Below are 27,682 nucleotides of genomic sequence, written 5' to 3'. Positions count from 1 at the left end.
ACACGTTAGACGATGCGCATTATATACTGTTAGAGTGCTGTAAACGCAGTAAGTAAGGAACTCATGCGCTATTTTCCCCTAAATAAATTACTAAATAAATAAATACTGTTCTTATTGCATGTAAGTAAATTAACTAGACCTAAATCAAAAATCTTGAACATCTCTGCAAATTATAATGCCCATTAATTACTTTATTTCCGTAGTCGGGCAAGATAGCTAAGATTTATCTGAGAAATCATGGTACGAGAGGGTTGATATATACATATCTGAGGAAAGTTAAAAGCCCTTAAGAAAATTAAAAAACGTATGTATATACACTTTAAATTCTAGAGGTTCAGGGTGGGTTCCGATCTTATTCTCTGTCTCCTTTCCTGGTCTGTATTAAAGCATTGTTTAATATCATCTCATTCTTACTGAAAGAGTCTACTGCCAAACAGAATTCAATGGGTTCTTGTGTGCACTGTATGGAAGTTTCCACTGTGTGATTATAAAAGACGATAGTTCGGTACAACACATCACCGTGTTATTATCATCATAAAAAAATAAAAACTGTATGCCACGGAATTGTGTTTTATTTTGCACCATTATGCAAAGTCTTTGCCAAGCGTGCACTTTTTACAAAAGTCGATTTCTTGGGTACCTCTGTCTCATTCGTGTTTCTACCGTGAAGCAGCTGTGTTTGCATGGCTGTGTTTCGGTTTGAAGGATGGAATATGGCGTGAATTTACTGGGTACAGAGGAATAACACCTGAGTTCTCAGGAATGGCAACGTATGGGGGGTATCATGGGCGAAACAGTATACTCTGTTATGTCCATGGTACTGCTCATGTCTATAGGCGACGGTTACCACGTTTCATCAGTTGGGCTGTCAGCTTGTTTGCCATTCTAAGTTGTATAAAAAAAACCATTATGATGATGCGTTTTTCTAGTGAAAGTCTTTAGGTACTTTGTCACGATTGAAGCCTGAATTTCGCGACAAAATTCTTTAAAAGATATATTCATATATACTATCGCTTCTACTTGATATATTATTACAAACAGGCTTTTAGCGTACATTCTAATTAACATAATTATCTGACATAATTAGGAAGTAAAGAAACAAACGATTCAATATAAATTTTAATTTAATTGAAATATGTCTATAGCTATAACTAATAACGTACATAACACTTAATAATAAATAGGATTCCTTAAAAACGAGTAATTTCATTCTCCTTCGTTTTAGTGTCCGACGGTGGAGGCGGCGAACTGTTGTTAGATTGTATATGAAGTAATCTGTAACAAAAAATATAAATACCGTTACATTTATATAAGATAAATAATAAACTTACCGACAGACTATCGTTTAGTTGGTCTTCGAAATAACTTTATTTAATAATAATTTATTTAATAAATTAACTTTATTGTGATTTAGAAGAAGAATGGTAGAGAAAAACGTATTACGTCGATCCCAAATAATAAGCTGGATAAGGGCATGACAATACATGGAAAGGGTATGATGTTAATTATTATTTAAAGAAGATATTTTAATAAAAATTAAGGTATTAGAGTCTACTAATAGGATTGTCTTTACTTGGGTCTTTAACACATATCATTCTTGTATGAATGCAATTTCGATCCTCACATAATTCAAATGTTTGTAGTCATGAGTGTAATTATATATTTCTATTGGACTATATCAATTTTAAGTTTAATAACTTTACCAATGCCGTCTAAATGTAAGGCTAAATTGAACGGGCATGCTTATCATTTCGACCCTGTATTATGTTTATGATAAACTTTGTTTACTGAAGAAAATACATTGTAGTGCTATTCTAGACATGACAGTTAAAGCCTGGGTCATTTTCAGGTCAGAAATTATATAAATTATTATTTGATACAAAGTAAAAAGGTTATCTCACGATAAATGTTATGTAACCTCTTATTCCTATTGGCTATCATTTATATTGCAAACTGCATTACGTACGGTCAGTATAAAACGTCAACTTATTAAAATTTTAAAACCTGTACTCCATAGCATAACAATTTACCTATCCTTAACATACAAAAATGTTATTTCACAATTTTTGTTCACGCTAATCTCCGAAAAGGTTTACCCGATTTTAATGAAACTTTGTAAACGTATTGTGTATTCTAATATATTGTGTATTGTTCATTCTAACTTGAGAGATAGAATAGTTTTAATCCCAAAAAGAAATAGCGAATCCGGTAGATGGCGGTAGTGAGAAATATTACCTAATCAGCTAGTCCCATTGTAAATAATAATAACTAATTTTGGCCCCCTACCTTACAAGTGTTTATTCAATCTTGGTGTATTTAAATTCTTTTTAAACTACTCGTATAACGCAACGGTGGTTCACTGGTTTCAAAAATGTTAGGGACTCATCAATTTTTGATACTGACTGTACGTATATAAGTATATATGTGGAGTGTTAGATGTAATTATTTTCTTAACTATCTATTTATGCACAGAAGTTCATTTTGATCGATAATAATTTATTGTTACTATTACTATTTTATAAATATCTTTCTAAAAAAATAAATTAATGAATTAATGTATTTTGTTAATGAAATAAATATGATTCAAATTTTTTCTTTAAGTATTTAAAACTAAATAAACGTTTTATTTGTTAACGTATTATATATATAACTCAGCAGTCAACCTCGTTGAGTTTACAATAACAAAATAATAATAAATTAATTATTGGGTACTTTGTGTATTTATACATATCAATATTTACCTTTGTGTGTCTACATAAAAATAATTGTATCCTTTCTTATTAAGTCTCTAATAGATGTCATAAATAAATATACAATGGAATAAACTTCTTAGAATTCATTGCGGTTGAAATGATATATATAATTGCTAACTCGTATATGGTCAAATGGAATAAATAATTTATCCTACTGTAATATATAAAGCTATTTGAGTTAATATCTACATACTTTTACAATGTTTAGTATGACTCAACACAAATAAAGATAGTCACAAGTGAAACTATGAAGTAAAGATTCCATCTAGATAGGTACTTTGTTACGTTATATCCTCGTTGGATAAAGTAACCATTTGGATATGTAAAAAAACTGGAATTTATAACAAATTCCTGTAATAGAATGAAAGCCACATAAAGACAAATTCTGAGAAATTATGCCTATTTTTTTGATAACTCATTGATAGCAATCCAAAAGCAAAGATTTTATTTTATTGTAAGCCAAATGAATAGGAAGAAAGATGGTCCTTGTATCCAAAAGATCGAGGTGTGGCGACCATTCCTCAATTTGGCGACAAAAACTTGGATCACTGCAAATATGCTGAGTCAATGACTTTGCCAAAATATTAGGATAGACTAAGATGTGCGTGGTTAAAGATCGGATCTTATGAAAGGGTCCATAAAAAGATTTTACCCTATAACGGTTGATCTAAGACTAAAGATCCTACATGTGCCGAAGTATACAGTATAAAATTGTGGAAACCACAAAATTGCTGCACTGCTATTTCAAGGCTTTTTCTTTTTCGGCGATATTGATTTTGAAATATCATTTGTAAGAGCATTAGAGTGCATTGTGAAAGAGTCTAAACCTATTTGTGGTATAAATTATTCTTTTTCTCTTGTATTGTCTAGTTTGTATCAAATCGAACCAGTTAAGAGATAGTAACGAACCCATAAGTTTCAAGGCCCAATGTGTACTAATAGAAATCAGATACCTACATACAAAAAACCTTTATTGCCATAACAATTCCATCAAAGGGCAAAATTAGGCCAAAGGTATATATATATATAAAAATAGAAAATAACAGTTCAAGGCTCCACCTGCTATTAGAAATCGATTATCGATCTAAACAAAATTACAGTAAGGGCGAGCTCTCGACTTGACCGCAAGGTCTCTTTTTTGTTGTAATGTCGAAATAGTCAATACAGTGGCTTAGGCAACGTGGAAAAATGCACTAGTCGCTTGTTCGGTTGAAGTAAAGAGAAGGCTGATGTCTTCGAAAACTACAGATTATGTTGAATACTTTAAATTGTATTAGTACTTAATTGATCTTTATTTTCTGTACCTCAATTTTACCAACGTATACTTCTATTATTATTTTAGTCTTTGGTAATTACTAGATCTGATAGTAAAATAAATAACAATAGTATGTATATATATGAGCCAATATATACATATATCAGCCTTTAATTGTACACTGCTGAAACCAAGCCTCTACCTTGGGGAGTATTGCCAGTAGTTGCTACGCTTGGCAGGCGGAATGGCAACCGCAGTTAGGCTTTGAAGACGTTTTAAGAGGGATACTACTGCCCATCCTTCGCCCTTCGTTAGTCGCTTCTTATTATACCTACGGGAAAGGAAGGGGTGGTTTATACCATGCCGGAATTATACGGCAATATAATTATATATATTTACAAAAATATAGATTTGTATATACGTTGTAGATTACATTAAATCCATTCTTTGTAACTATATTGCTATTAGCATCTCTTGCTAAACAGTTAAAGCTAAAACTGATTGTAATAAATATTTCCGTTAAATCCTCAATGATAATGTAAAATAAACTTTTTTTAGATCCATGGATAAAAATAATTTAGATTTCTTAGAATCTATTTAAATTAATGAATACCTCGCATTTATATGGTGACAATATTTTAGATGAGAAAACGTAATCGAGTGTACAAAGGTCATTGACATTTTACTTGTTACTAACTCTCATCAAAGCGGACTATACGTATCGCGGAAAGAAGTAATAATGGAGTCAGGGACCTGGGGGATAATGTGGAGCGAATTTACCACTTGTATAACATTCATAATTTACGATAAGTAATTAATAATATTATTATTAATAATAATATTTTTTTATTCACAAATATATGGGCTCATATTATACAGGACCAAATCGAAACATCCTATTAAAGGATGTTCTACCAGAAAAAGTGATTTTTTTTCCTAAAAACATCAAATGTCAAAAAACGACAAAAATTTGAATTTCCCACACTGACTTTACACATGATGTGCCTTATATACCATACTGTAATCAATAATATCATATAATCATAATAATAATAGGTATATATTGTTATATTAGGTAAGGCGTACTAACTGACTAAGCAATACTAAAATTGCTGGGTTTTGAATCAAGAAATTTTGTGTAAACGCGCATTACGTTGCAAAAGAACGAAAAAGTATATAAGGTAAATAAATATTTTTATGCGAGCGAAGCAAATATTTGAAAATTGAAATATAATTAGTTATTCTCGATGTGTGATAAATTACTTACATTAAAATAACTATGGCAGGAACAGCTAAGGCGCCACTTATAAGATAGAAAGCGCCCGCAAATGTAGATAGAGTACTCAGGTACACTTTGCTGTAGACTGGGGAGTAGATCACAGGCACCAACGCTTCTGATATGCTTATAAGAGAGCTTGTTTTACCTGTAACAATAGAAAAAACATGATCAATTAATATTTACATTTTTTTATAGTTTGTATGTATCTTTATTTATTAATAGTCAAGTTTTGTACGATGTCTCTTAATATGTATATACAAAAGTCTCACTTATGTCCGCCGCAGTGTTGCCATATTCAATTGTAAGTTTGTATAGGCATAGATAAAATTATATATCTATTTCCGCGTGATTTGTTTATAAAGTGGGTTATGGTACGTACTAAAATTATTTTAAATTTCAATATGATTCCTACCTACGACATTGAAACAAAACTGATGGTAAATCCGCAGTTATAAGCCAAATTGACAGGATTACAATTTAAATTTTAAAATCAAAATTTGTTCAATAAGGCTCTTACAAAGCACTTAAGTGACTTAGTATATTAATAAGATTCGACAACATTAGGAAACGATAAGAAAACTCATTTAAAATTCAAAAGTCTTGTTCTTTGGAAAAGCATTGAATAAATTTAACCATTAATATTTTATTGATTAAGTTAAGATAGAAATTATTATGACAGCATGAAAATATTTATTGGGTAATTGAAAGAATTTTGAATAAATTTCGAAGCCTCGCGGCTTGAACTTGTATCTTCTACAACCATGATAAGTGCGGCGCTCATACTAATTGAGCTACATACATATGTAAAGATATCCTCAATCGACCTCTGTTCACTGGAGTTAAAATGCTATGATATGTAAGTTTTGATCGAACTTTTGATAGTTATTAAGTTACGTAGTTCATATTAAAATAATTTATAATACCTATTTATTTATAGAGCATAATCCCATTTTAGTATATTGAACCTTTTATTATACAAGTAGGAAATACATAAATGATACCATACCCTCATTCAGCTTCTGGTCACTGGTGTCAAGACTTTACGACATCTCGTGAGATACCAATATGCAAGTGCCATGATAACATTTCGCGAGTTCGCACCCGTTATGAGTGGACCTCGAATTAGGTCATTGTATAATTGTTTTATAGGGTTGATACAAATTAATTTTTAATATTCTTTATTATATTATTTAGTAATTTGAATGCGTTAAACTAAAAGAAACGTTATACTAATATCTACCTACGCTAAAATTCTTTTGTTCATTTCATTATGCTCAATTTTCTTTCCTGTTGAGAATCCAGCTAATATAAACATATTAATATTTCATTTTCATCATTTTCAGTTTCTCAGATTTATTAATTTCTCAAATGTATATAAATTATCATAACTGTCATAAAATGTCATAACTTTGCACTACAACAAGACCACTCTTCATTCATTTCCATCGGCGCAATCGCACCGGTGATGCTTGCTTCTTTCTACTTTGCTGGCTTTAAACTGTGACTATCGATATTTTCCGACTATACTTTTTGTGTGTATCCTCCTATTTCAGTTTTATGGTATTTATTTATAATTTATGACTGATGTAGTTTTTTTATAACCTCAATATTTTAATTCTTACTAATATTATAAACGTGAAAGGTATGTCGTTTATTACCTTTTAACACCTTAATAACTTAAACAATCCCTATGAAATTTAGTATGTTCGTGCTATATAGGATGGAGAAGGATATAGAGTATTTTTTATCCTAGTCAATGAATATACCTCAGTCAAGCAGACGAAGTCGCGGGTAAAAGCTAGTAAATCTATAACCCTAAAATATACGTATTAAGAACAGGAAGACAGGAAGAGACATTCATAATTAATATTGGAAAATTCTATATGACATAAATATGATAAAATTATTCTTGATTACAAATTATAAAGCCATGTACATAATTATATGGCGGTTGTTGTGAGATAATGACATTAGCAAACACGTTTATCAAGAATGTATCAAACAAAACGGAACTACGGAATTACCTTAGTGTTGACAATGTTTTGGTAAACCTAATACAATTACCGTACGTGATACGAAAAATATGACGCCAAATGACGATGATATCGTCATGAAAATAAACTGAAGGTATTTTATAAGGTACAGTAGTAGATTCCAATATTTGATTCCATAAAAAAGTTTAGTTCAATTAAATAAAAAATCATTAAAATCGGGTCAGATTTGTCGAAAATAACGCGTAATAAATATAAAAAAATCATATAAAAATATCATCACCATCACCATCACCATCATATCAGTCATTATCTATTTACCATTAAACATAGGCCTCGGCCTTATGAAAATACCGTTCTTTATGAATTTAGATAGTTAAAATTGCAATGTTATATATAATTAGGGGTAACCCATTCTATGCCGTGTGGTCCCGGTATAGATTGGGTTACCACTTCATTTTCCGTATATGTCGTAAAAAGCGAATAAGGACACTTAATGGTCGAGGGATGGACAGCAACATCCTTCTTAAAACATTAGATACCAGTCTAATTGCGGTTGCCAACCCGCCTGCAAAGCGTGGCAGTTACTGGCAAAACTCCCTTTATGGGGGAAAGCCTAATGTTCAATAGTGGAAAGTTAACTGCTGGTATGATGATAATGACATTATTAGATATATGTAACTAATTGAAGACAACGGGGTGACGAAGAGATTATTAGAAATGGGGATTAGTAGCCCCATTGCTAGCAATGTACTCTGTCAGGTGGATCTCCTCGTAGTTCCCTCTGGAATCCATCGTGATTGATTTATTGTTAGATTCGTAACGGTGAGTTAACTGACCTGCTTCATTCTCACCTATCATTCCTCACTGGTGCCCCGCCAGTGTATACCGATAGTGCAGGCGGGGTTACTATTCCATTATCATCCATTAAAAAAAAACTGAAGACAACGGACTTAACGCGTTTCTATTTCTTATCATCACTGTGATATCAGACGAGTTGTCCAAAAAAATAAAGTACAATTCAACAAACTAAGCGAAGAGAAACTTAAAATGTACACAAAAACTCCCTGACCAGCATGGTAACAGAAAACTGGAATTATATCTCATCTTCATCTCATGCTAGTTTCTACAGATTTACTCAGATTTCAAACTAAAATAGTGTCTACTAGCTGTATACTGCGACTTTGTCCACATCAGAATCAGTACATGAGGTATCCTGTGCTAAGTTACGATATAACCTACCTGTGTTCCAAATTTCATACAAATCCGTTTAGTAGTTTTAGCAAGAAAGAGTAACATCCATCCACCCATTCATCTATCGTTACAAACTTTCGCATTTATAATATTAATGGAATGTGCCTAAAGTAGATATAAAATTAATAACTCAGGAATTAAAACGATTCAGTTTTTTTTAATTATCTTCAACGACAACTCAGAGAAAAATATAAAATCCAGGGTATGTATAAGTATATAATAGAGAACTTTAGTACGAATTCAATATGGAATATAAAGAAGAGAATTAAATATGGATCAAATTATTCAGTTTTGTTTAAATAATGTAAATTTTTACTTAAATAATAACATAATGTACAAAGCATATAAATAATATCGCAGTGTATTTAAATAATAAATATGAATGGAATATAAAAAAGAGAATGGAATATGAATCATTCGGAATTTTACGCAAGCGGTTCGTAAAATTGAAACTGGGGTATTAAGTCATTATAAAATTTATCTTTACAGTAATGATTTTACAAACATTTGTTTCTATGGTTTTATTTTTAGTGACTAGTAATATATTTACATATTCAGACAGATAACAGAATACCTACTAACTACTACCAAACAAACAAACAGTAGTTAATCTCACAGTAACAGTTGTTATCAGAGAGCAAAATTTCAAGATGCGGCTTTACGGTAATCGAGTGTTCAAGGAAATATTTCATAAATAGTTAGAATTAAATATAAAATAAACAATTATGTAATAAAATTTACCTACAATATCTCGTATGATGTAAGACATCGTAATTAGTTTTAAGTCTCTCGTAGAATACACTATCAAAAATATCATAGGATTCCAAATATATAAGAATACCAGAGGGAGACTTTGTACAAAAGTCGTCTGCTTGGGAACCTCTGTCTCATTTCTGTTTCTATTGTGAAGCAGTGGTGTTTGCATGATTGTACTTCGGTTTGAAGGGTGGGATATGGCAGTGAATTTACAGGGTACAGAGGAATAACACCTGAGTCCTCAAGAATAGCAATGTATGGGAGTATCATGGGCGAAACAGTATACTCTGTTATATCCTTGGTACTCATGTTTATAGGGGACGGTTATCACTTTCCATCAGGTGGGCCATCAGCTTTTATATATATACGGATTTGAAAGAGATTGGGTACAATTGGGGAGGTTTTGTAAACCTACTCTTTGTAATTATAAAATATAGTATATATCAAATGTATTAACAATTACTCACCAATTTCATCAGCATCCACTAGTTTCGTTGCTATCGATCTTAGAGAGGTGGATCCAGCTGAGCTGAACATGTCAAATACTGGTCCGAGGAAGTAAATGGTGCGGTTCGGTGCCAACGCGTAAACAACACTTGCAGCAATCCTGCTCAAGCACGCTATCACGCCGACCACGCTGTCGTCTATCGCCCATCTCTTCACGAAGAGGTATATGGTTACAAAAGAACCTAAAGACAATATAAATATATAAGTAAACATATTATTTACAAAAAATAACATAAAATATAAGTAGCAAATATTGATCATTATTACAATTCTTAGAATTATTCAGAAAAACTGCAACTGTTAAATGTTTATGGGGTTTCCGTACATTAACGACGAAATTATTTTATCGAAATAGAAACTACATATTTCAACTTTAATATGAAGTAATACGTCAGTATTACTTCATATTGAAGCAGTCATGCTTCTCTGTTATTTGCCACTATTTGTATATTAAAATAATAGATTAATATGTTGTCCTTGATCTCAGTTGATTACTATTTTTACAACCCTATTATCGTGCCAATGGGTATCTCTCATGTAAGGTCCTCTTCCATTAAGGATATTAGCCTGTTATAACTATGCTGTCCAGATGGCTTTGCATACGATTTTATTACATGCTTACTTCTCTTAAGCTCTTTGTTGAATACGTAGTTATTACATGAACTAATAAAATATTTACATTAAGCAAATATTAACAAACTAATGCTATTATAATGCTACTATTATCGTTAAATATTATGTATAAGACAGGATAGAGAAACATATCAATTTGTAAATGTGTTTATTTGCATTTGTCATTAGGGTTGTGTTCTCAGAACCAAACCATTCAAACCATATTTAGTGTAAAACCGTTTCTGACATATCCGCTAATAGTACGATGACGTTAAATAAATAGACATAGTAACGATCCTCAAAATTTACTTCCTACAATGTACTTGATAAAAGTGCTCGCAACTATGTCTTCTGGAATGGCTGGATATCTATTGAAAATTATATCCCACGAGATGTCTCGATTCTATTACTAAAATATTAAAAAAAAAATTGAAAGAATAGAGGATTTAACAAAATGAAATGTTTGTGAAATGACAGAACCAAAATATTAGTAATGAAGAAAACATGCTATGCAAACTCTAAAAAGACAAAGAAAGGTTCGAACAAATCAGATGTTGATAATCTCTCTATGCTAAGATTCTTTTGTTTGCAAAGATGAAAGAAATTGTTATTTATAATATTAGCAGCATAATTGCTAGCAATATATTTCTTATCAGTTTAAACTCCACGTGGTCTTCCTTAGAAACCAATGCGGTTAATTCCTGGTAAATTCGTCATGATGGGTTAACCGACTTGATTTCGTCTTCACCTAAGGTACCCCATCAGCACAAACAAATAGCGCATGCTGAGTTACCATTACATTTTGCTTCATTAAAATAACCGTTTGTAAATGAATGAATATTAAACAAAGCAAACAAAGGTATTTATACTAAAGTTTCAAATGCTATTAGGATTATAACAATGTGCTTAGAATTCGGGGTATAGTTTTGTGTGACTCACCTCATGATATGTACCTATCGTCGTTTATTCTATTGTTAACCAATGGGTTCTTATTTGAATGTATTTATAAATATTTACCCTATTAATGCATTGAAAATCTTAAAATATATTATCCGTGAATGACGTCATTAAGCCTGATTTATAGGTCATCTAGCGTGTTATAAATTTAACTACGGACTTTTGATTCTGCATAACAGCACATCAGGATAAAGATTGAAATTCAAAGATTCGAGTCATTTAGGTCGACCTGTGAAAGGTTATACTATTTAACCTAATATAGTTTCAGAATTAGGTATCTAAATTGGTGCAATTCGATATGAAAATAAGGTTGTTAGGGCAATATGAGACATAACACCATTTATCACTGCTTTTCCATCATTATGTCATTAGTATATTTCTTTTCTTGACATATTATACTATTAAAAACATAATATTTTTATACAACTTAAAGTAGCAAATAATCTGACGAAAGATGTAGATACCTATCTATTGCCTATAACTGTAAACATCACACGCCCGTGCTGGACACATGCCTTGTCAGTCCTTTGCAATTTAGAATTAAAACCATTTTTTTATTCGACGGTTGTAAAAAAGAGGGTATTTTATATTTTTCGGATGTGTGATTATATATCTGGATCTTTTGCAAAAGATGTCACCTATACTAAATTTGTAGAAATATTAAGGATCGATAACGAAACTATAGAATAAAAATGCGATCATAATCTTTCAAAATTGATTTAACAACTGCATCCACCTGACAATATTGATAAAAGTTCTAATTATCTTTTAATTCTAATATTTTTAGTATACCTAGCTTAATTTTATTATTTATTTGTTTCTTTAAATAATTTTGTACATTCACTTTTAACTTTATTTAATTATCAGATTATACATTATATATATTTACGAAAATGTAAATCTGTAATATTGTGATGTTCCTCTTGTTCTGTTACTCATATTAGCTTTTTAAAATTTATTTTGTAAATAAATAATTGCTACTAGGTGCCAAATTTAAAATTTTTAAGAAAACTTCGTAATAATTACAGATGTTATCTAAATTGAATAATTATAGTGTAACTAATTAACTTCTGTAATTAACTTGGCACGTTGACTTGCATAGACACTGTAAAAAGAAAACTAATGCTTCATTATAATTAGAATTATATTTAATTGGACATAAATGTCACCCAGCACAGATTTTTCTATATTTTTTACCTATTCATATATACTAAAGCAATGTAAATGAAACCTGCTTTAAATGTTTCCGTAATGTACTCGTAAAATAACTATTATGTTTTGTTGTGCTAGAATTGTATATTTACAACTGAAATCTTTTCATGTACGTAAATAGTTATTTTGCCTTAATACACACGCTGCCGTTTTATTATTTAATAACATAAGTGATAAGTATATTCTTTATTTATTATATCATTCGCGTTGCTTCTAAAAATATAATAGTAGGTAATCGCTATGGGAAAATTTACTGAGCGAACGTTTGTTTTAGAAATACCTTAGTAGGACTATTACTACATAAACTAAATAAAATCTAAAACTCCTATATATATTGATTAAGTACGTTCAAGCATTCCTAGTAGTTTAAATAAATAATAACTAAATTATAGTATGTATTTTAAGATAAAATTATCACGAATTATTAATTAACTAATACGTACAATCATCTCATTGGTGGACACTCAACACAGGTTACTAGCGCACAAGTACCTACTGTTAAATAATATTAACAGATAAACTGTGCTAATTATACTTTATATATATTTTCTATTCTATTTTGAGAAATATTTCTTTTTCAGTGGCTTACTGCGTAATCAAATTTGATTCAAAGAAATCTAAGGAAAGTTACCTATTATGTGTTGTTTTGATGGCAGGTTTTATTAATATTGTGTTTAAATGTAGTCACGGTATTTAATCATTGTAAAACTTGGTATACATGTGATATTCGAGATGGAAAAAGTCATACGCTACCCTAATCCTAATACTAAATTTTAATACCCTAACCTTAGGGTTTAGATGGTCTTGAACCTGGCTCATACCTATCTAAAATAGGGCATTTTTGAGTTCTGACACGAACGTGTCTTCGATCGAATGAGACATCAGGTCAAGAAAATAAATTATTCCTAACTCAGAGGAAAGATGCCTTTAAATATTAATGTAACGGGGACTTCTGTCCTTATTACTAAATAAAGCCTCACAGACCAAAATAGCATCACAATACAGCCATAGTCTGTCTGCAATATCGAAAAATGAATAAAAACTTAAATAATTTTGATGTAAGTTAAACCTTAATTACAAATGATAAAGCGCAGTTTTGTTTGTAACACAGGTAGCTTAGAAAGAATATTGTGTATAATACAACATTAGGTATATTCTGTCATGCCCATGAATGTCCATGGTTTATGATATCTATAGGCCGCAGTTACCAATTTCAATGACTGGCTTGTCAGCTCGTCTTCCGCTTTTTGCCTTGATTATTCAAATTATTGCCACGAGATATTAAAAAATCATATCTAAAAATGCGTCAATCAAATCCATGCAAACAAATGCAGACAATTGTAAAAAATATTCTATATAACTCATTTTTTGTTCCATCATATTAAATATAAGTACTTAGTATATTTGTTCACTTGTACACCAGATATGTGACTTTGTCAATGATATCGACTTAATACAATTATTAATGCTACTTAAAGGATATTAAGACAAGATTTGATTTTATTTAATAAATAGTTAAATGATTTTATGCACCATGTTTGTTAGATAGTGCTAAGCAGAGAGTAACAAATGAAAAAGATTTATCTTTTTAAACAATATTTATACACATTTCTTATTCAATCTACTTGTACAAAAAAAAATTAAACCATTTAAATACATTCTAAATTTAAATTCTTTTTTTCTTTAAAATTCATGGAGAATAGGAATAATGAAGACTTTTCACGCTTGGTCTAACTCTACCTTAATACCAACAACGCATTTCATATAATATTTTATAAATATTCCACTTACAATCAGGTGCATATAATTATTGACTATTTAATTAATAGATACTTTATTAATATTGTACTTGTATACTTAGTATTTATACTATGTAAAAATCTTGTTGTGAAGGAACAGGTTAAACTGCAAAACTCATCGATCGATCTTGTGTGATTCAATAAAGATACATCAAGGATATAGGTACACCGAGCTCATTGACTTTTAAGCTACCAGGTACAAAATCTAAAATATTTTTTACAGATGTAATTTATAAGTACTTTTGAATGCTCATTTTTTGTTTCTTGTCGTGCTTCCAGACAGACTCGGAAGGTTGTTATCATTGTTTACATACCTACAGATAAAGATGACAGACTCGTGGACAGGCAAATATACTTGTATTATATTTATATACTATTAGTAAAAATAGTAAACAATCTGACGTCATTTAATAGAATAACTGTCGTTTTAGACTATTTAAAACAACGATATCAGACAAACAGGCTTGTACCTGCATGTCATAATAACAAAAGCCTACTTATACTCCAGACATACTTGAACACAGAATTCCTGACTATATGAAATTTAAACGCAAAAGATGTTTGAGGATCGAATGACAATACTGATGGTATTTTTAAAAGGATTTGATATCAATCGATATTTATTAACAACCATAAAGAGCCATTTCACTATGCATTAATTACTTTTCATTACACGAGGATATTACCTACTACGAGCTATTCATAACCTATGATAATCGCACTAGATAATTGTTCGATTTCTTGTAGCTTCTTTCGACTGTTTTCGATTTTTTTTCTCATACATTATCGTATAGTTTTGTTAACTATCGCTTCTTTCGACGTACTAAGGATGGTTCTGTAAATGCTGTCTAGGTTCTAAGTTGACAAATTATGAATAATCGGAGTATGATTTGGTCTCAATAAGTGGCCTTACTATCATCACTGCAAATAGTCTACTATTAATACGCCTATGTAGTAAAATATAGTCTTAAAATGTTGGCCGTATGATGAAGCTGAGTATCCAAGATACGTTATGAACTGTTGAAAGGTTTGAGCTTGAGCTTTGGGCGAGATAAAATCCGAAATGAGAATACCTGCAGAATATCCTATGTGATGTATATAGGCCGACGGATTTAGGTTTGTAAGGTAAATACAGCATAGTAACTAGAAGAATCGATAACTGTTGAAAAAGAAAACTTCTCGAATATCGACACCATAGTAGCATTTGGACATGGCGATGTTTCGCTAGAAGACGGAGTGTATGCATGTAAGCTACTCAAGCACAAATTAGGTAATGAGGTAAAATAATAGTTGGTATGATTAGGAATCCATGGCTGAAATGATGATTATGTACATAATTTCAGTGCTTGTGTGTTAACGGGTTATGCATAACGTTATTTATTATGTATATCAATACATAGTGTCTATACTTAAAGTTCTTGTAATTGTTAGTTATTTGTACTAACGTACTATAGTCTTATTTATACTGTGATAAATATGTTAATAGAAACGCAAGGAAAATTTCTGTATATTGTATAATTGTGCGTTTAACTTGGTATAGTAAGGAAGAAATCCAATGTGGCTCTTGAATGAAAATATTCTAGGAATTTGCAAAATATAAGTATTATTCTATCGATTTGGATACAAATTTTTCCTAAATTGCAATAAAAACTGCCGATAAATATAAATTATTTTGTATTAAACACAGTAGAAATACAAATATTGATTTCATGGTTTTAAGGCCCTTTAAATTTAAAAGCAGAATGTTGGACAATAGCTCTAATAGGAACGAGTAACATAATAATTTGTGTCTAGGTAATTATACCTTACGTTACCTAACTTTATAAAAATTTTATTTGGATAAGAATATAGTGTGAACGACCTAGAGGACATGCTTTTATAATATGACCTGACGCTATTAGAACGGCAACTGGTGGTGATATCCACGAGGTTGTGTATGCTGCTTAAAATCATGCTATTGAACAGGAATTGTTCGTGGTTGCAACACTCAGACTTAAAGGATCGGGAAAAAAAGAAAATTACATTTAATGATATACGAGTAGGTATTTAAAATACAAATTTAGAAAGTAGACATATCAAGTACCATAAAGTGGTAAAACAAAATTTCCACCGCATTGATGAAAAAGCAATGTTACCAGTTAAATTAGTAATTAAATTCATCTCAAAATAGTAGGTAGGTCCTCAGTAATTTGAAGCTTCCGCATATCAAATATGATGTACAGTGGCAGTGAGACTGCATGGTGGTTATGTTTTTTGTAAACATTTTTTTATTTATTACGGGTTTTATAGAAATATAGAAAACAAAACCATCAATAGATACGTTTTCGTTATCACAAGCATACAGAACAATTTGTAGCAATATGTTTCTGTCTCGTTCTATCTCGTGGATGCGATAAAGGAAACAAATATATTAAGATTCATTTGTCACTTGTGTAGAGAAGCTGATTTTCTTATCGTTATTGATGGAGCACAATAAATTACATTAATTAATATTTATGCTTAAATATGTATTAAAGTTAAAATAAATGACGGCGATAGGTACACTTATCAGGTCAGTCACTTAAAATTAAAACTAAACATTCTATTGCGATGTTCTTTTTTATGGATATATTACCTTTAACGAACAATGCCCAACAACGGCTCCAAGATCTTTCATATTTCTCTGCACAGGATTGGTATTAATCAAACTTCCTATACTTTACATGTGTATAATAAAAAATGAAAAGGTATGACTTACCAACACTTCCGACAAGAACGGAGTATGTGAGGAATAAACTGTAGTCCACTTCGGTGAATTTGAACTTGTAGCGTGTGAACCAGTATGTCATCTGCGCCTCACCTTTATTCCAAATGAAACAGGTATTAGTGAATCAGCCACCGAGCGTAGGTGATCTGCAAACATTGTTTGTAAAAGCCTCCACGTTTGCGATTGGGCTTCGCTTTTTCTTATGTTTGCGGAAATATACAAATAGTAAAATTAAATTGTTTGGTTAAAAAAACCGACTCCAAGCGTGGTATAATTAATATGAAATAAATAACCTCTATGGGCTACAAATAAAATTATTAGCAAAAATCGGTTCAGAATTGGCATAAATATTGCCCTAAACATATAACGCACACGCACAATAATACACATATCTTTAATCGACATAAAGTCGGTTGGAAATCAGATATCATATGTACTTATTATTATATATACTGGATTATTATATAATTCCAAAATTATAGTAACCCTTTTACCATCCCCTGTAGTGCATGAGTCATCAGTCTACTATTACCAGGCTGACGGGCTATTACAATATCGTCTTTCATGCCAAAATTACTTTCCTTGCACTAGTGCTTTGTCCACTACTCAGTTTTTACGACATAATAGGAGATAAAATGAAGTAATTATACTCGACTATCTAATCTTTGTTGGGATAAGGGATTATTAGTAATAGGCTCTAATGGTCCGTATTGCTAGCAATATAAAGTGTATCAGGTCGACTTCTATATCTACCCAAAACATCGAGGAAAAACCATCATAATGAATTCCCAATGAATTCGTCGTGATAAGGCAACTGAATTGACTTCATCCGCACCGAATCGGTTACCATTCCATCTTTATCTAATAAATAAAACCTATTCATATTTCGTCACTAACTAAAAATATACATAGTTACATTTTTAAATAGACTGTACAAGTATAGCCTATTTATATATTACCAAATTTGAGAATAATACAAAATAACGGATGAAATCAAAGTCGTTATTCTTACGTGAAATTAAGAATATTCTCATGCGAAAGAATATTCAGGACATTATTTATTATAGGACAGAAATTTCATAAATCAAAAATAAAAAATGCGACCATAAATATTGAGTTTGCATTACTGACTTAACAGCTGGTCGACTGTGAGTCAACATTTTAAGCAGTTTATTGACCTTTGAATAAAATTTATTAGTTTATTGGTTGAACAATTCTTTAAAATAACGTTAACAACTTCAATTTACTGTATGTATTTATGTGTGCACAAATACTGGGAACAATACAGTGTTACTATTTCATCACCATTGGTTAAAAATTCCATAACTACACAAAAATTAATTTTTATCTTGACATTGGCAAGATCAATAGAACCATAAAAAAAATCTCGAGATGTTATTTATCTCGTGGAATATTGCTTAGTCATGGGATATGCGAGGATCTATGACTCAACAGTAAAAGTATGTAATTGATATAGATGGTAAAAGTCAAGATTAGAAGACTTGATGTATGCTAGTACCATAAAATATAACCAAACAACTAATGGGAAGTGGTAACCTTCGCCATAGACAATCGAGATTATACTATGACACTCATATCATTTCTTATCACAACCATATTATTCTAATAAATAAATATAACAACAATATGTCAGTCTTCACCAGATCAGACTTCGACTTAGGTAAACTGTTGGATCAAAATAAAATAATTTTAGAATTAAACTGATTATTAAAGTACCATATATATATATATATATATATATATATATATATATATATATATATATATATATATATATATCATATCATATCATATATAAAGATAGTGTCAAACAGGAGAAATCTATTTTAATTGTGACAAAACCAGTTATTTAAAATTAAACTATTGAATTGAGTTTGATAAAATTTCTATGGGACCAATTTGTAAGTACATCCTTTCAGATAAAAAAAAAGAATTTTCCAAATCGGTTCAGAATTGACGTAGTTATAAGGTACATATAAAAAAAATACAACTAACTTGAGAACCGCCTCCTTTTTAAAATCGATTAAAAAGTAATATAAATTGCATACATTCCACTCGTGTCATGTAAAGGTTAAATTTATAACTTTAATTTGATTAATGAGATGAATTAAATTAATGAGATTATGGTCCAAAAAGTAAAATTCTTATATAGAAATAAACATTTTATCTCGTAACAAATATAAATGCTCAGGATTTTAAGAATTGAGGCTTGTTGTACAGTATAGATGAAGTAATCGAGAATGAGTAATGGACATAATATCATGTTATTTTGTTTTTTTTTTTTTGTTATTCGATATAATTCCTTCCATTTATAAATAGAGGATTTAATTAACTGGAGTTTTAAACTGCCGAGTAATTGTGATTGAGACCTATATTTTTTTACAAATCAGTATAAATTAAAACATTAAAATATATAAAAGCACCAAATTTCTAAAATTAGGCTTCAAGCAATGTAAAATTTTTATGCATATAAGTATAAACATGCAGAATTAATTGACCCTGCAACATCTGTGTATTAGACACATGTTTGATATCAAAATCTGTTCTTTATAAACCCACGGTTAGTAAAACTAATGTACTTGCTGATTGAAATACCAAAACAAATTGTTATGACTTGTTTTCACCTGTAGTTAACGTTTACAGCTGTTGATTAAGATACTCGACTTCATTACTAAAGTAGGTATGCAATTATAACGTCTCATTCGGTATGGTTTATAAAGTTCATCCCCCTACAACGGTTAAAAAGACGACAGAAGTTACAAATAAGAAATCTCATTTATATTAGATTATTGTAATTACCAAATTTACATATTCATAATATAACTAGTGTTATATATTATATATAATTTAGGGACTTGCAAATTTTTTCGATATTTTTAATCAAACATACTTAAACGTCTAATTACAGTTAAAGAAAATTTCTAGACAAAGAACCACATTTTAAATTAGCATAATATCAGAATAGTTTTTGTCTTAAATCCTGCGACCAAAGTAGATACTTTACAAGTACTAACTAGTAATAATAACAAAAATACAAAGTTACAGAATACCTTGAATTTCACATAAAATAAAGGACTTTTCAATTTTGTCGTTTCAGGTATTAAATATTTGGAAATAATTTTCGGGTCATTCCAGTTTACAATATAGGTAAATAATAAATAAAATTTTAAAGATCTCTCAAGCTCTCAACGTTGTTACGAATACCTGCTTGATACTTTATGCGTTATGAACTGTAAACTCTCCCTCTAAAATATATTTAAACATGTATGATCCAGTCCCAAAAAAGAAAAAATCCACATTAATTTTAACAGCAAGATACCACTGCTATAAATTACAAGAACTGCCTACATCATTATTCATTATGTATAAAAAATAAAAAAAAATGTTTTAAAGCCGGCAGTTAATCAAATTTCTCGAGTGAATAATTGGAAAAGGCATGCTAATCCAGGTAACTGTCCATGTGAGTTCTTTGTATTCTAATTCTCGTTTATATTATTGTCTACTACTTTTTTTATACGAGGCTTGGATACTTACATTGTCGAGGAGTATCGAACCTCAACTAAAATAATCTAAATCATATAGATTAATAAATCATATGACAAATTTTGTTTTTATAAAAGAAAAATCAACTTCGTTAATAATAAAAAAAAAAATAATTGAAAAAAGGATGCGTTTATTTACTAGAATTTGGAAATTAAAAAGATAAGAGGTTCGGTTAATATTAATAAAGTATGTTTAAAACGTACTTTCTAGCAGTTGCGGTAAACACAATATTTACTGTTAATGAATTATCATGTGTATTCGAAATAAAAAAATGAAATCTATCAATGTATTTGTTGAATTTAACTTTTATCAACGTGCATATGTCTAAATAGTATAAAACAAAGTCACTGTTCGTGTATGTCTGCTTTTCCATTTATGTCTTCGAAACTATGCAACGGATTGCTATCATTTATATATGTATGTTAATTTATAAACTCATGATAATTGACTGAGTTAAGGAACATGTAGCAAACAAATAAACAAACTCATATGACTTCTGTAATATTAGTAAGGATATTTACACCAAAAACCTGCTTCTTTTTCGCTTAGGCTTTAATGTATACTCGTTGTTAGCTTTGTATATGAAATACACATTTTATTAAAACATATATACAAATAAAAAATAAATATAAAGAAACTTTTCACGTTAGTTACAAATACGTCTATTATGATGAATATAATAAATAAAAAAAATATAATTTAAATATTTAAATTTATTTAGATGTGACTACCTACTGAGTAATAAATTTGTTCTAAAAAAATATTTTTAATATATTTTAAAGTGCTCAATTCTAGCTACAGTTAAATAGTTAAATCGGTAAATTTATTCTCTTTAGTAACAATAAACATATATATATATATTTTATTTTACTTAATAAATTAAAAATAGAATTTAATCAAAATGTAAAAAAGACGAGTAATCGAACTTAATATAAGACAATTTGCTAATGCCCAATAGTAATAAATCAAAAATCGGATAATTGATTAAAAGTATTTCAATTTGTTAGGACCAATTTTATCTAGAAATTGATTCTGTAGTAATTTCACGAAAACTTGATTACCTTTTTATTATATTCTATCGAACTAAGCTTTTAGTAGCGACATTATCTGTGTGACCGGATGTGTTTATTGAACAGGATAAATTCTTCTCTATCCCGTATACGAATAATAAGTATATACCAAATTTTATACCAATTGGTTAATGTTAATGGTTAACCCATTAGGGTACTATATGGTAACAAATAAACTAACTCACTTTCACATTTATAATATTAGTAAGCATTATCCTCAAAATTGGCATGTTATAAATGATATACTCAGATTTCATGATTATTAAAATATTTTCTGTAAAAGCCCTAGTGCTGTTCATATCTAGAAGCGATTGTTACAACTTTTTAATGCAGTGAATTGTCAGCATCTATATCATTTACTGTTTTTTTAAACCTCTGAGGTGGCAAACAAGTATACAGCCCAGCTAATGGTAAGCGGTTACTGAAGGAACCTATTTACCCCTTTTTCGAAGAACCCCATGCTATAATCTCTTACAATAACGTCGACAGGGAGTTTATTTAATTTTCTTATATAGTTTTATAAAAAAAAAAACCATGTGCGCTATACCTTCGAGAATACATAACTGTACTATTGTAGTAATTTGCCCTTTATTCTACTACAAAGCCTCGAATTAGTCACTAGATATATTTCATTGCTGTTCACGAATTCAGCGAAACAATAGTTGTAGGCCTATTGCTTTAACAACAGCCAAAATCAACAGCATATGACATTGATTGTTAGCATGCCATTATAGAGCATGGAACATTTGTGAAATAACTAAGTTCACAATTGAAAGAATAAAAGGTTATGAAATTATCACTAAGAATCCCAGATTACAATTGTAACCCAGAGTAATCTAGTTAGAGATAGTTCATTTTGATTAAACTATTGTAACTATTAATATCATAATTTCAGCCGTTATTTGGCCACTGCTGAACATAGGGCTCCCCCCATAGACTGCTACAAGGAACAAAAGCGTTCCTTATGGCAGTTTCCCATTACGGGATATTGCCGGTAGTTGCCATTCTTAGCAGGCGGATTGGAAACTATAGTTTGGCTTTTGGTAGTGTTTTGATAGGAGCGCTGCTGCCCATCCCTAGACCATTAAGTTTCCTTAGTCACCTCTTACGACATCTACAGGAACGAAAGGGGCAGTGATTATTATACTTAGGTTATTATAAATGTGAAAGTGGTTTAATTCGATTATTAAATCTTAGCGTTTTAGAGAACCAACTAATCGTCATTGACTTAATATTCACGATGGAGAAGGATATAAGTACGTTTTTCTGGACATATCCCACTAATATGGATAAAAGCTAGTAAGAACATAGATTAAAAATAATTAAAGGACTTCTTAAAAAAAATTACGTCAATGATAAATTAAATTCTATTGATTGCAAAAAGAATAATGAATATCGGCGCTGAATTGATTGCGAAGATTTCTTAATAATCTACAGACAAAAAAAGCAATCAATTCTGGAGTCTTCTTGATGAAATCGGTTGAAAAATCTTTATTGATATATTTTTGTTTACTGAGATTAGCTTGACTTCATACCTCTTTTTTTTTATTTTTGACGATTTGTTTATTTTGTAAACAAATAAGTTACTATCAGGATAAATCATATTTATGTAGTTGATAACAGATAAATAAAACATTGACTAGAGTGTAGTAATTTTTAGTCCTCACTATACTGCTTAAGTATATTGCGTTTTAAATTTTCGATAGATGTCTACCTCAAGTAATACAAGCAACAAATTAATTTAGCTCCCGCCAAGTTACCACGTTGAACTACAATTGCTCAACGAAATGTAAGCAAGTAGATAATTTTAAGAATTATTTAATTTTAATAAATTGAAAAATTATATATTTATGTTGACGATTCTTCTTTAATCGAAGGATATATTTAGAATTTTATGAATTTTATTTTTTTGTTATTATTATATCGGCCGTTAACAGTCCACTGCTAAACATATGCCTCTCTAATTACGAGGGTTTTGCCAGTAGTTGCCACGCTTGGCAGCCGAGTTGGCAACTGCAGTTAGGCTTTAATGATGTTTTAAAGGGACGTTACTACCCATCTCTCGGCCATTAAGTTCCCGTAGTCACCTCTACGACATCCACGGAAAAGGAAGGGGTGGTCAATTCTATGCCGGGATCACAAGGCAAATTTCATGAAATATGTAGTTGATAAATATCAAGTATATTACTTTATAGATGTAACGAAGAAACAATATAAAGGTGATTTTTAATGAATCTTACCACATGTTTAGGTATGTTTATAAAAAAATACGAGACATTTAGTAAACTTGAACACATTTTAATATATTAATATATTTACTTTCCACATCTACTTTTTATTGATCTTTTTAAAATATCATATAAGAAATTTCTAATTATCACGTTTCCGTACGTGATTTTTAGTCTATTAAACTTATAAAATGTCCGCGTAAGATAAAACACGTCACTTTCTTACATCAATTAATTTAACGGTTTCTTTAAATCTATTGATTAATACACAGTTTAGTACACGGCAATATATCATTAATATTTATTCATATATTTATACTTTATTGTACACAAAGATCACATTGTTGCAATTTATTTTGGACAAAGATGTACAACAGGCGAGCTTAAAATTACTCCTTTAACTTCTATTACTCTTATTAGCTCTTTTTATTATTATTGTACTGATTTATTAAAAATTGGTATGGAGCCCTATATCAATTTTCCTTAAATATCTTCTATGAACAAAAATAGTCAAGTTACAATTTTTATTATATTATGTAGATTAGTTGTTTTGCCCTCGACGTCGCTCACATGGCGAATTATTTTTTATTTTTCACTGAGAATAAGAATATTTTTATTTATTTATTCTTTATTAATCATATTACAAAAAAAAAATTAGTACAAAAGGCGAACTTAATGCAATTTTTCCAAATATTGAAAAAAAGATTCCAATATCTTTAATAAATTATTAAAGATATTGGAATCTTTCTTTCAATATTATATTTATTTAATAATTTAAAAAGAACTAGAAGAATTTTTGGCTGTCGTCTGTGTGTCTATCTGTTTATCCCGGTAACACGCAAAAACTATAGCACTAAATAGAATGCGATTTCCATAATTGTATTACTGGAGGCCTAACTTATAAACTGGTGTATGTCTTATTTTGCTTCTGGAAATAGTTACTGATTAGTACATCTCCACACGTACAAAATTGCGGGTAAATGATAATTTAATAGAAACTTATTCTATATAGATAGAATAAGTTTTTATTAGATAAATGTATTACCATACAGTCTAAACCACAGATATAAATTGAAATAAATAATAAATTAGGCTTATGTTAGGCCCATAAAATATCAAATTCAAGTTTATTTAAAAATATCAAACTTAATGTATTCAATATTGAGTTCCTACATAAAATGTAGGTATATCGAAAAAAGTTTAAAGAATTAACAAACATAATATTTGCAAATGGTATTTTAATAGATTTAATTCGTGAGCAGATTTACTATAAATACATATAATTTGTAACGTTAAATTATTTTTATGTGGATTTATAAAAATCCTAAGGAAATCCCGATACCTTCACTGATGATTAATATTAGTCATTTTGTTAATAAGATGTATAACATTAAATTATTGAAGGAATATTTATTTTTATATATACATATATAGAACTATTATTATACTGGGTTTGTGTATGCAATATACAAAAGCTACTGGAATATTTTAGATGAAAATTACTGTGGGCAATAACGTAATAACTGGGTTATAATTATAGAATATTTTTACTAATAGAAAATGTATTCATTTGCAAAGAAACACGAACTGCAACAACGTCGCTTAATCCCGTGGAACAATTATGAACCAATTCCAAACTGTATGTAATGTACACAGTTTTTAAAACCTTTAAATAAATACAGTAAGTATTTTTTTCTAATACCATTATTATTTGTAGCTCAATATCAAAAGTATGAATTTACGTTCAAACATAAAAGAACAATAAAATCCCTCTATGCGAACACATGTGGTGAATTTATATTTTATGTTACGATATTGTATAATAGATATATAATAGACAATTTCAATAAGCAGAGTCTTTAAATAATAATATATTTAAGAACGAGGTAATCATACTTACTATTCTATTTTATATAATAAATAATAAAAAATAATAAAGTTTTATTACCTAAGACTGGTCCAACGATGAACATATATGCAAACATTATTAGTATTATATGCATTCGTTTCTTCCCTTCGCGTGGCTTGAATGCAACATTCACAGTTGCCACTAGGTCTTGCGTCGAAAACACTGACATTATACTACTTTTTTCACCCTCGACTTTCTTTTTAGTCTTTTCCTTCAGTCTCACAACAATATAAACAAAACCAGCTAAATAGAACGCGCAAGCAACCGTAAACACACCGTAGTACCCGAAACGCTTAGTCATAATTCCACTAAGAGCAAGGCCTATAGGTCTACTTAGTGTTAAAATTGATGTTATTATCCCTAAACGGTAAGTTCTCTCAGCGTCACTGGTAATGTCAGTGATGTAACTGTAAACAGCCATGGTCATGGCCACTCGTCCACCAGCCAACGCTGGTGGTAGTCCTTCGATGAGGGCAGTTTCGTTTAAACCTATCTGCAGGAAGAACACTGTAGTCAATATAATACCTATAACAGATATCAGTTTTCCAAGTATTGGCAACACTAAGAAAGCCTTTCGGTTCCCAGTGCGGTCGCTCCATGCGCCTACAAAAAGAGTCAATATGCCTGGTAATGCCGTTTGCAGTGGAAAACTCCAGGCAGTCATCCCTGCTACCATGGTTTGTACTTTTCTCTCTTGTTCCGTATAGTTGTGTGTGTGCCCTTCCATTATATGTGTGCATGTTTCCTGGTCGTATTGTAGATTTACGAGACATGATTTCTCAAGGCACAGATTTTGCACAGCCAACCCTGCTAGTACACTTGGAAGTACGTAACAAATAACGAAAGGTTCTACCGTTATTTTCGATCTAAATGCCCAAGATTCTTTAATGAATTCCTTTATACGCTGGCTGAACTTTGATTCAGCTTTCGCTTTTTCAGGTCCGTACGCTTTGTTGCACTTACATGGTTCCACATTTACAATCTTTTCTCCGAGTACTTCGACTCGCAACGTCATTTTTACAACGATTTTCCACTATATTGTTCATTTGATTTTAAAATACAAACAACATAATTTTTTTATCGCTCTATATTTTTAATTTTTTTTTCTATTTAAATTTTATCACAATATTGCATGAAAGGTGCTTAAGTGTTTAGTAACGTGCGAAGAGTTGCGCGTGCGGCGATCGATTGCGAGAAGGTGACGGGTGTCTCCGGCAACTTTTGCTCTTGCACTGATTATCAGCTGGTTGTTGTGGTACTTTAATTTGTACTTTGCCATTGTTATCATATCACGTGGGCACAGTAAGCATTCGGTTGAATGTATTAGAACTTCAATTAAAATTTGTCATTATAAATCTTTATGCTAATACTACTTAATATATTACTCTCCTTCGTTATTTACTTACATAATTATGTTATTTAGGAGAATTTAATAATTGTCTACCTACTTCAAAAATGATTTTCTCTATTTAGAATAACTGTTTATTTTTTTAATAGTGTTTTTTGTTTTGAAACACTTGACTCCTGTTTTGATCTTATATAAATATTGAAATACAACAATACTACACAGAAATCAATTTTCTTTTTTGGACAATATCTTGAAATGTTATTTGTTAACTGGGTTCATTAAAGTATCTTAGGCTAATATTAGACTAATTATTGAGATGAATAAAAATATTTCTTAATGAATATAATTAAAATTTCTAACGTTCTTGATAAGATAGCGTAATCATCACACCAATCGGACACACCATTTTTGTTTATGCATGCTTTTTATAATTATTGTGGCA

The 27,682-nt window shown here is 30.2% G+C and overlaps 1 protein-coding gene across 1 annotated transcript; it reads right to left on the bottom strand.

Moving 5' to 3' along the window:
* Positions 1-1,106: 1,106 nt before the first annotated feature.
* LOC113521721 (proton-coupled folate transporter-like) lies at positions 1,107-27,148 on the bottom strand. The gene is made up of 5 exons (XM_026907357.3): positions 25,932-27,148; positions 17,113-17,214; positions 9,756-9,977; positions 5,276-5,432; positions 1,107-1,275 (listed from the first exon to the last, which is right to left on the bottom strand). The coding sequence occupies exons 1-5, from the start codon at positions 26,905-26,907 to the stop codon at positions 1,191-1,193; spliced, it is 1,542 nt and encodes a 513-aa protein (XP_026763158.1). The 5' UTR covers positions 26,908-27,148; the 3' UTR covers positions 1,107-1,190.
* Positions 27,149-27,682: the final 534 nt, after the last annotated feature.

This window comes from Galleria mellonella, unplaced genomic scaffold (assembly GCF_026898425.1).
Source record: "Galleria mellonella isolate WM207_F2 unplaced genomic scaffold, CSIRO_AGI_GalMel_v1 utg63, whole genome shotgun sequence".
NCBI classification, from domain to species: Eukaryota; Metazoa; Arthropoda; class Insecta; order Lepidoptera; family Pyralidae; genus Galleria; species Galleria mellonella.
Note: the sequence above shows the minus strand (reverse complement) of the source record. Positions and strands in the feature narration are given on the sequence as shown.

Bases quoted from the DNA above. Each gene is read 5' to 3' on its own strand.
- LOC113521721 (XM_026907357.3), bottom strand. From the start codon at position 26,907: ATGACGTTGCGAGTCGAAGTACTCGGAGAAAAGATTGTAAATGTGGAA. The intron at 17,215-25,931 runs GTAATAAAACTT...TTTGGAATAAAG, and splicing joins CATCGTTGGACCAGTCTTAG to GTGAGGCGCAGATGACATAC. The intron at 5,433-9,755 runs GTGAGTAATTGT...CTATTGTTACAG, and splicing joins AGTGGATGCTGATGAAATTG to GTAAAACAAGCTCTCTTATA.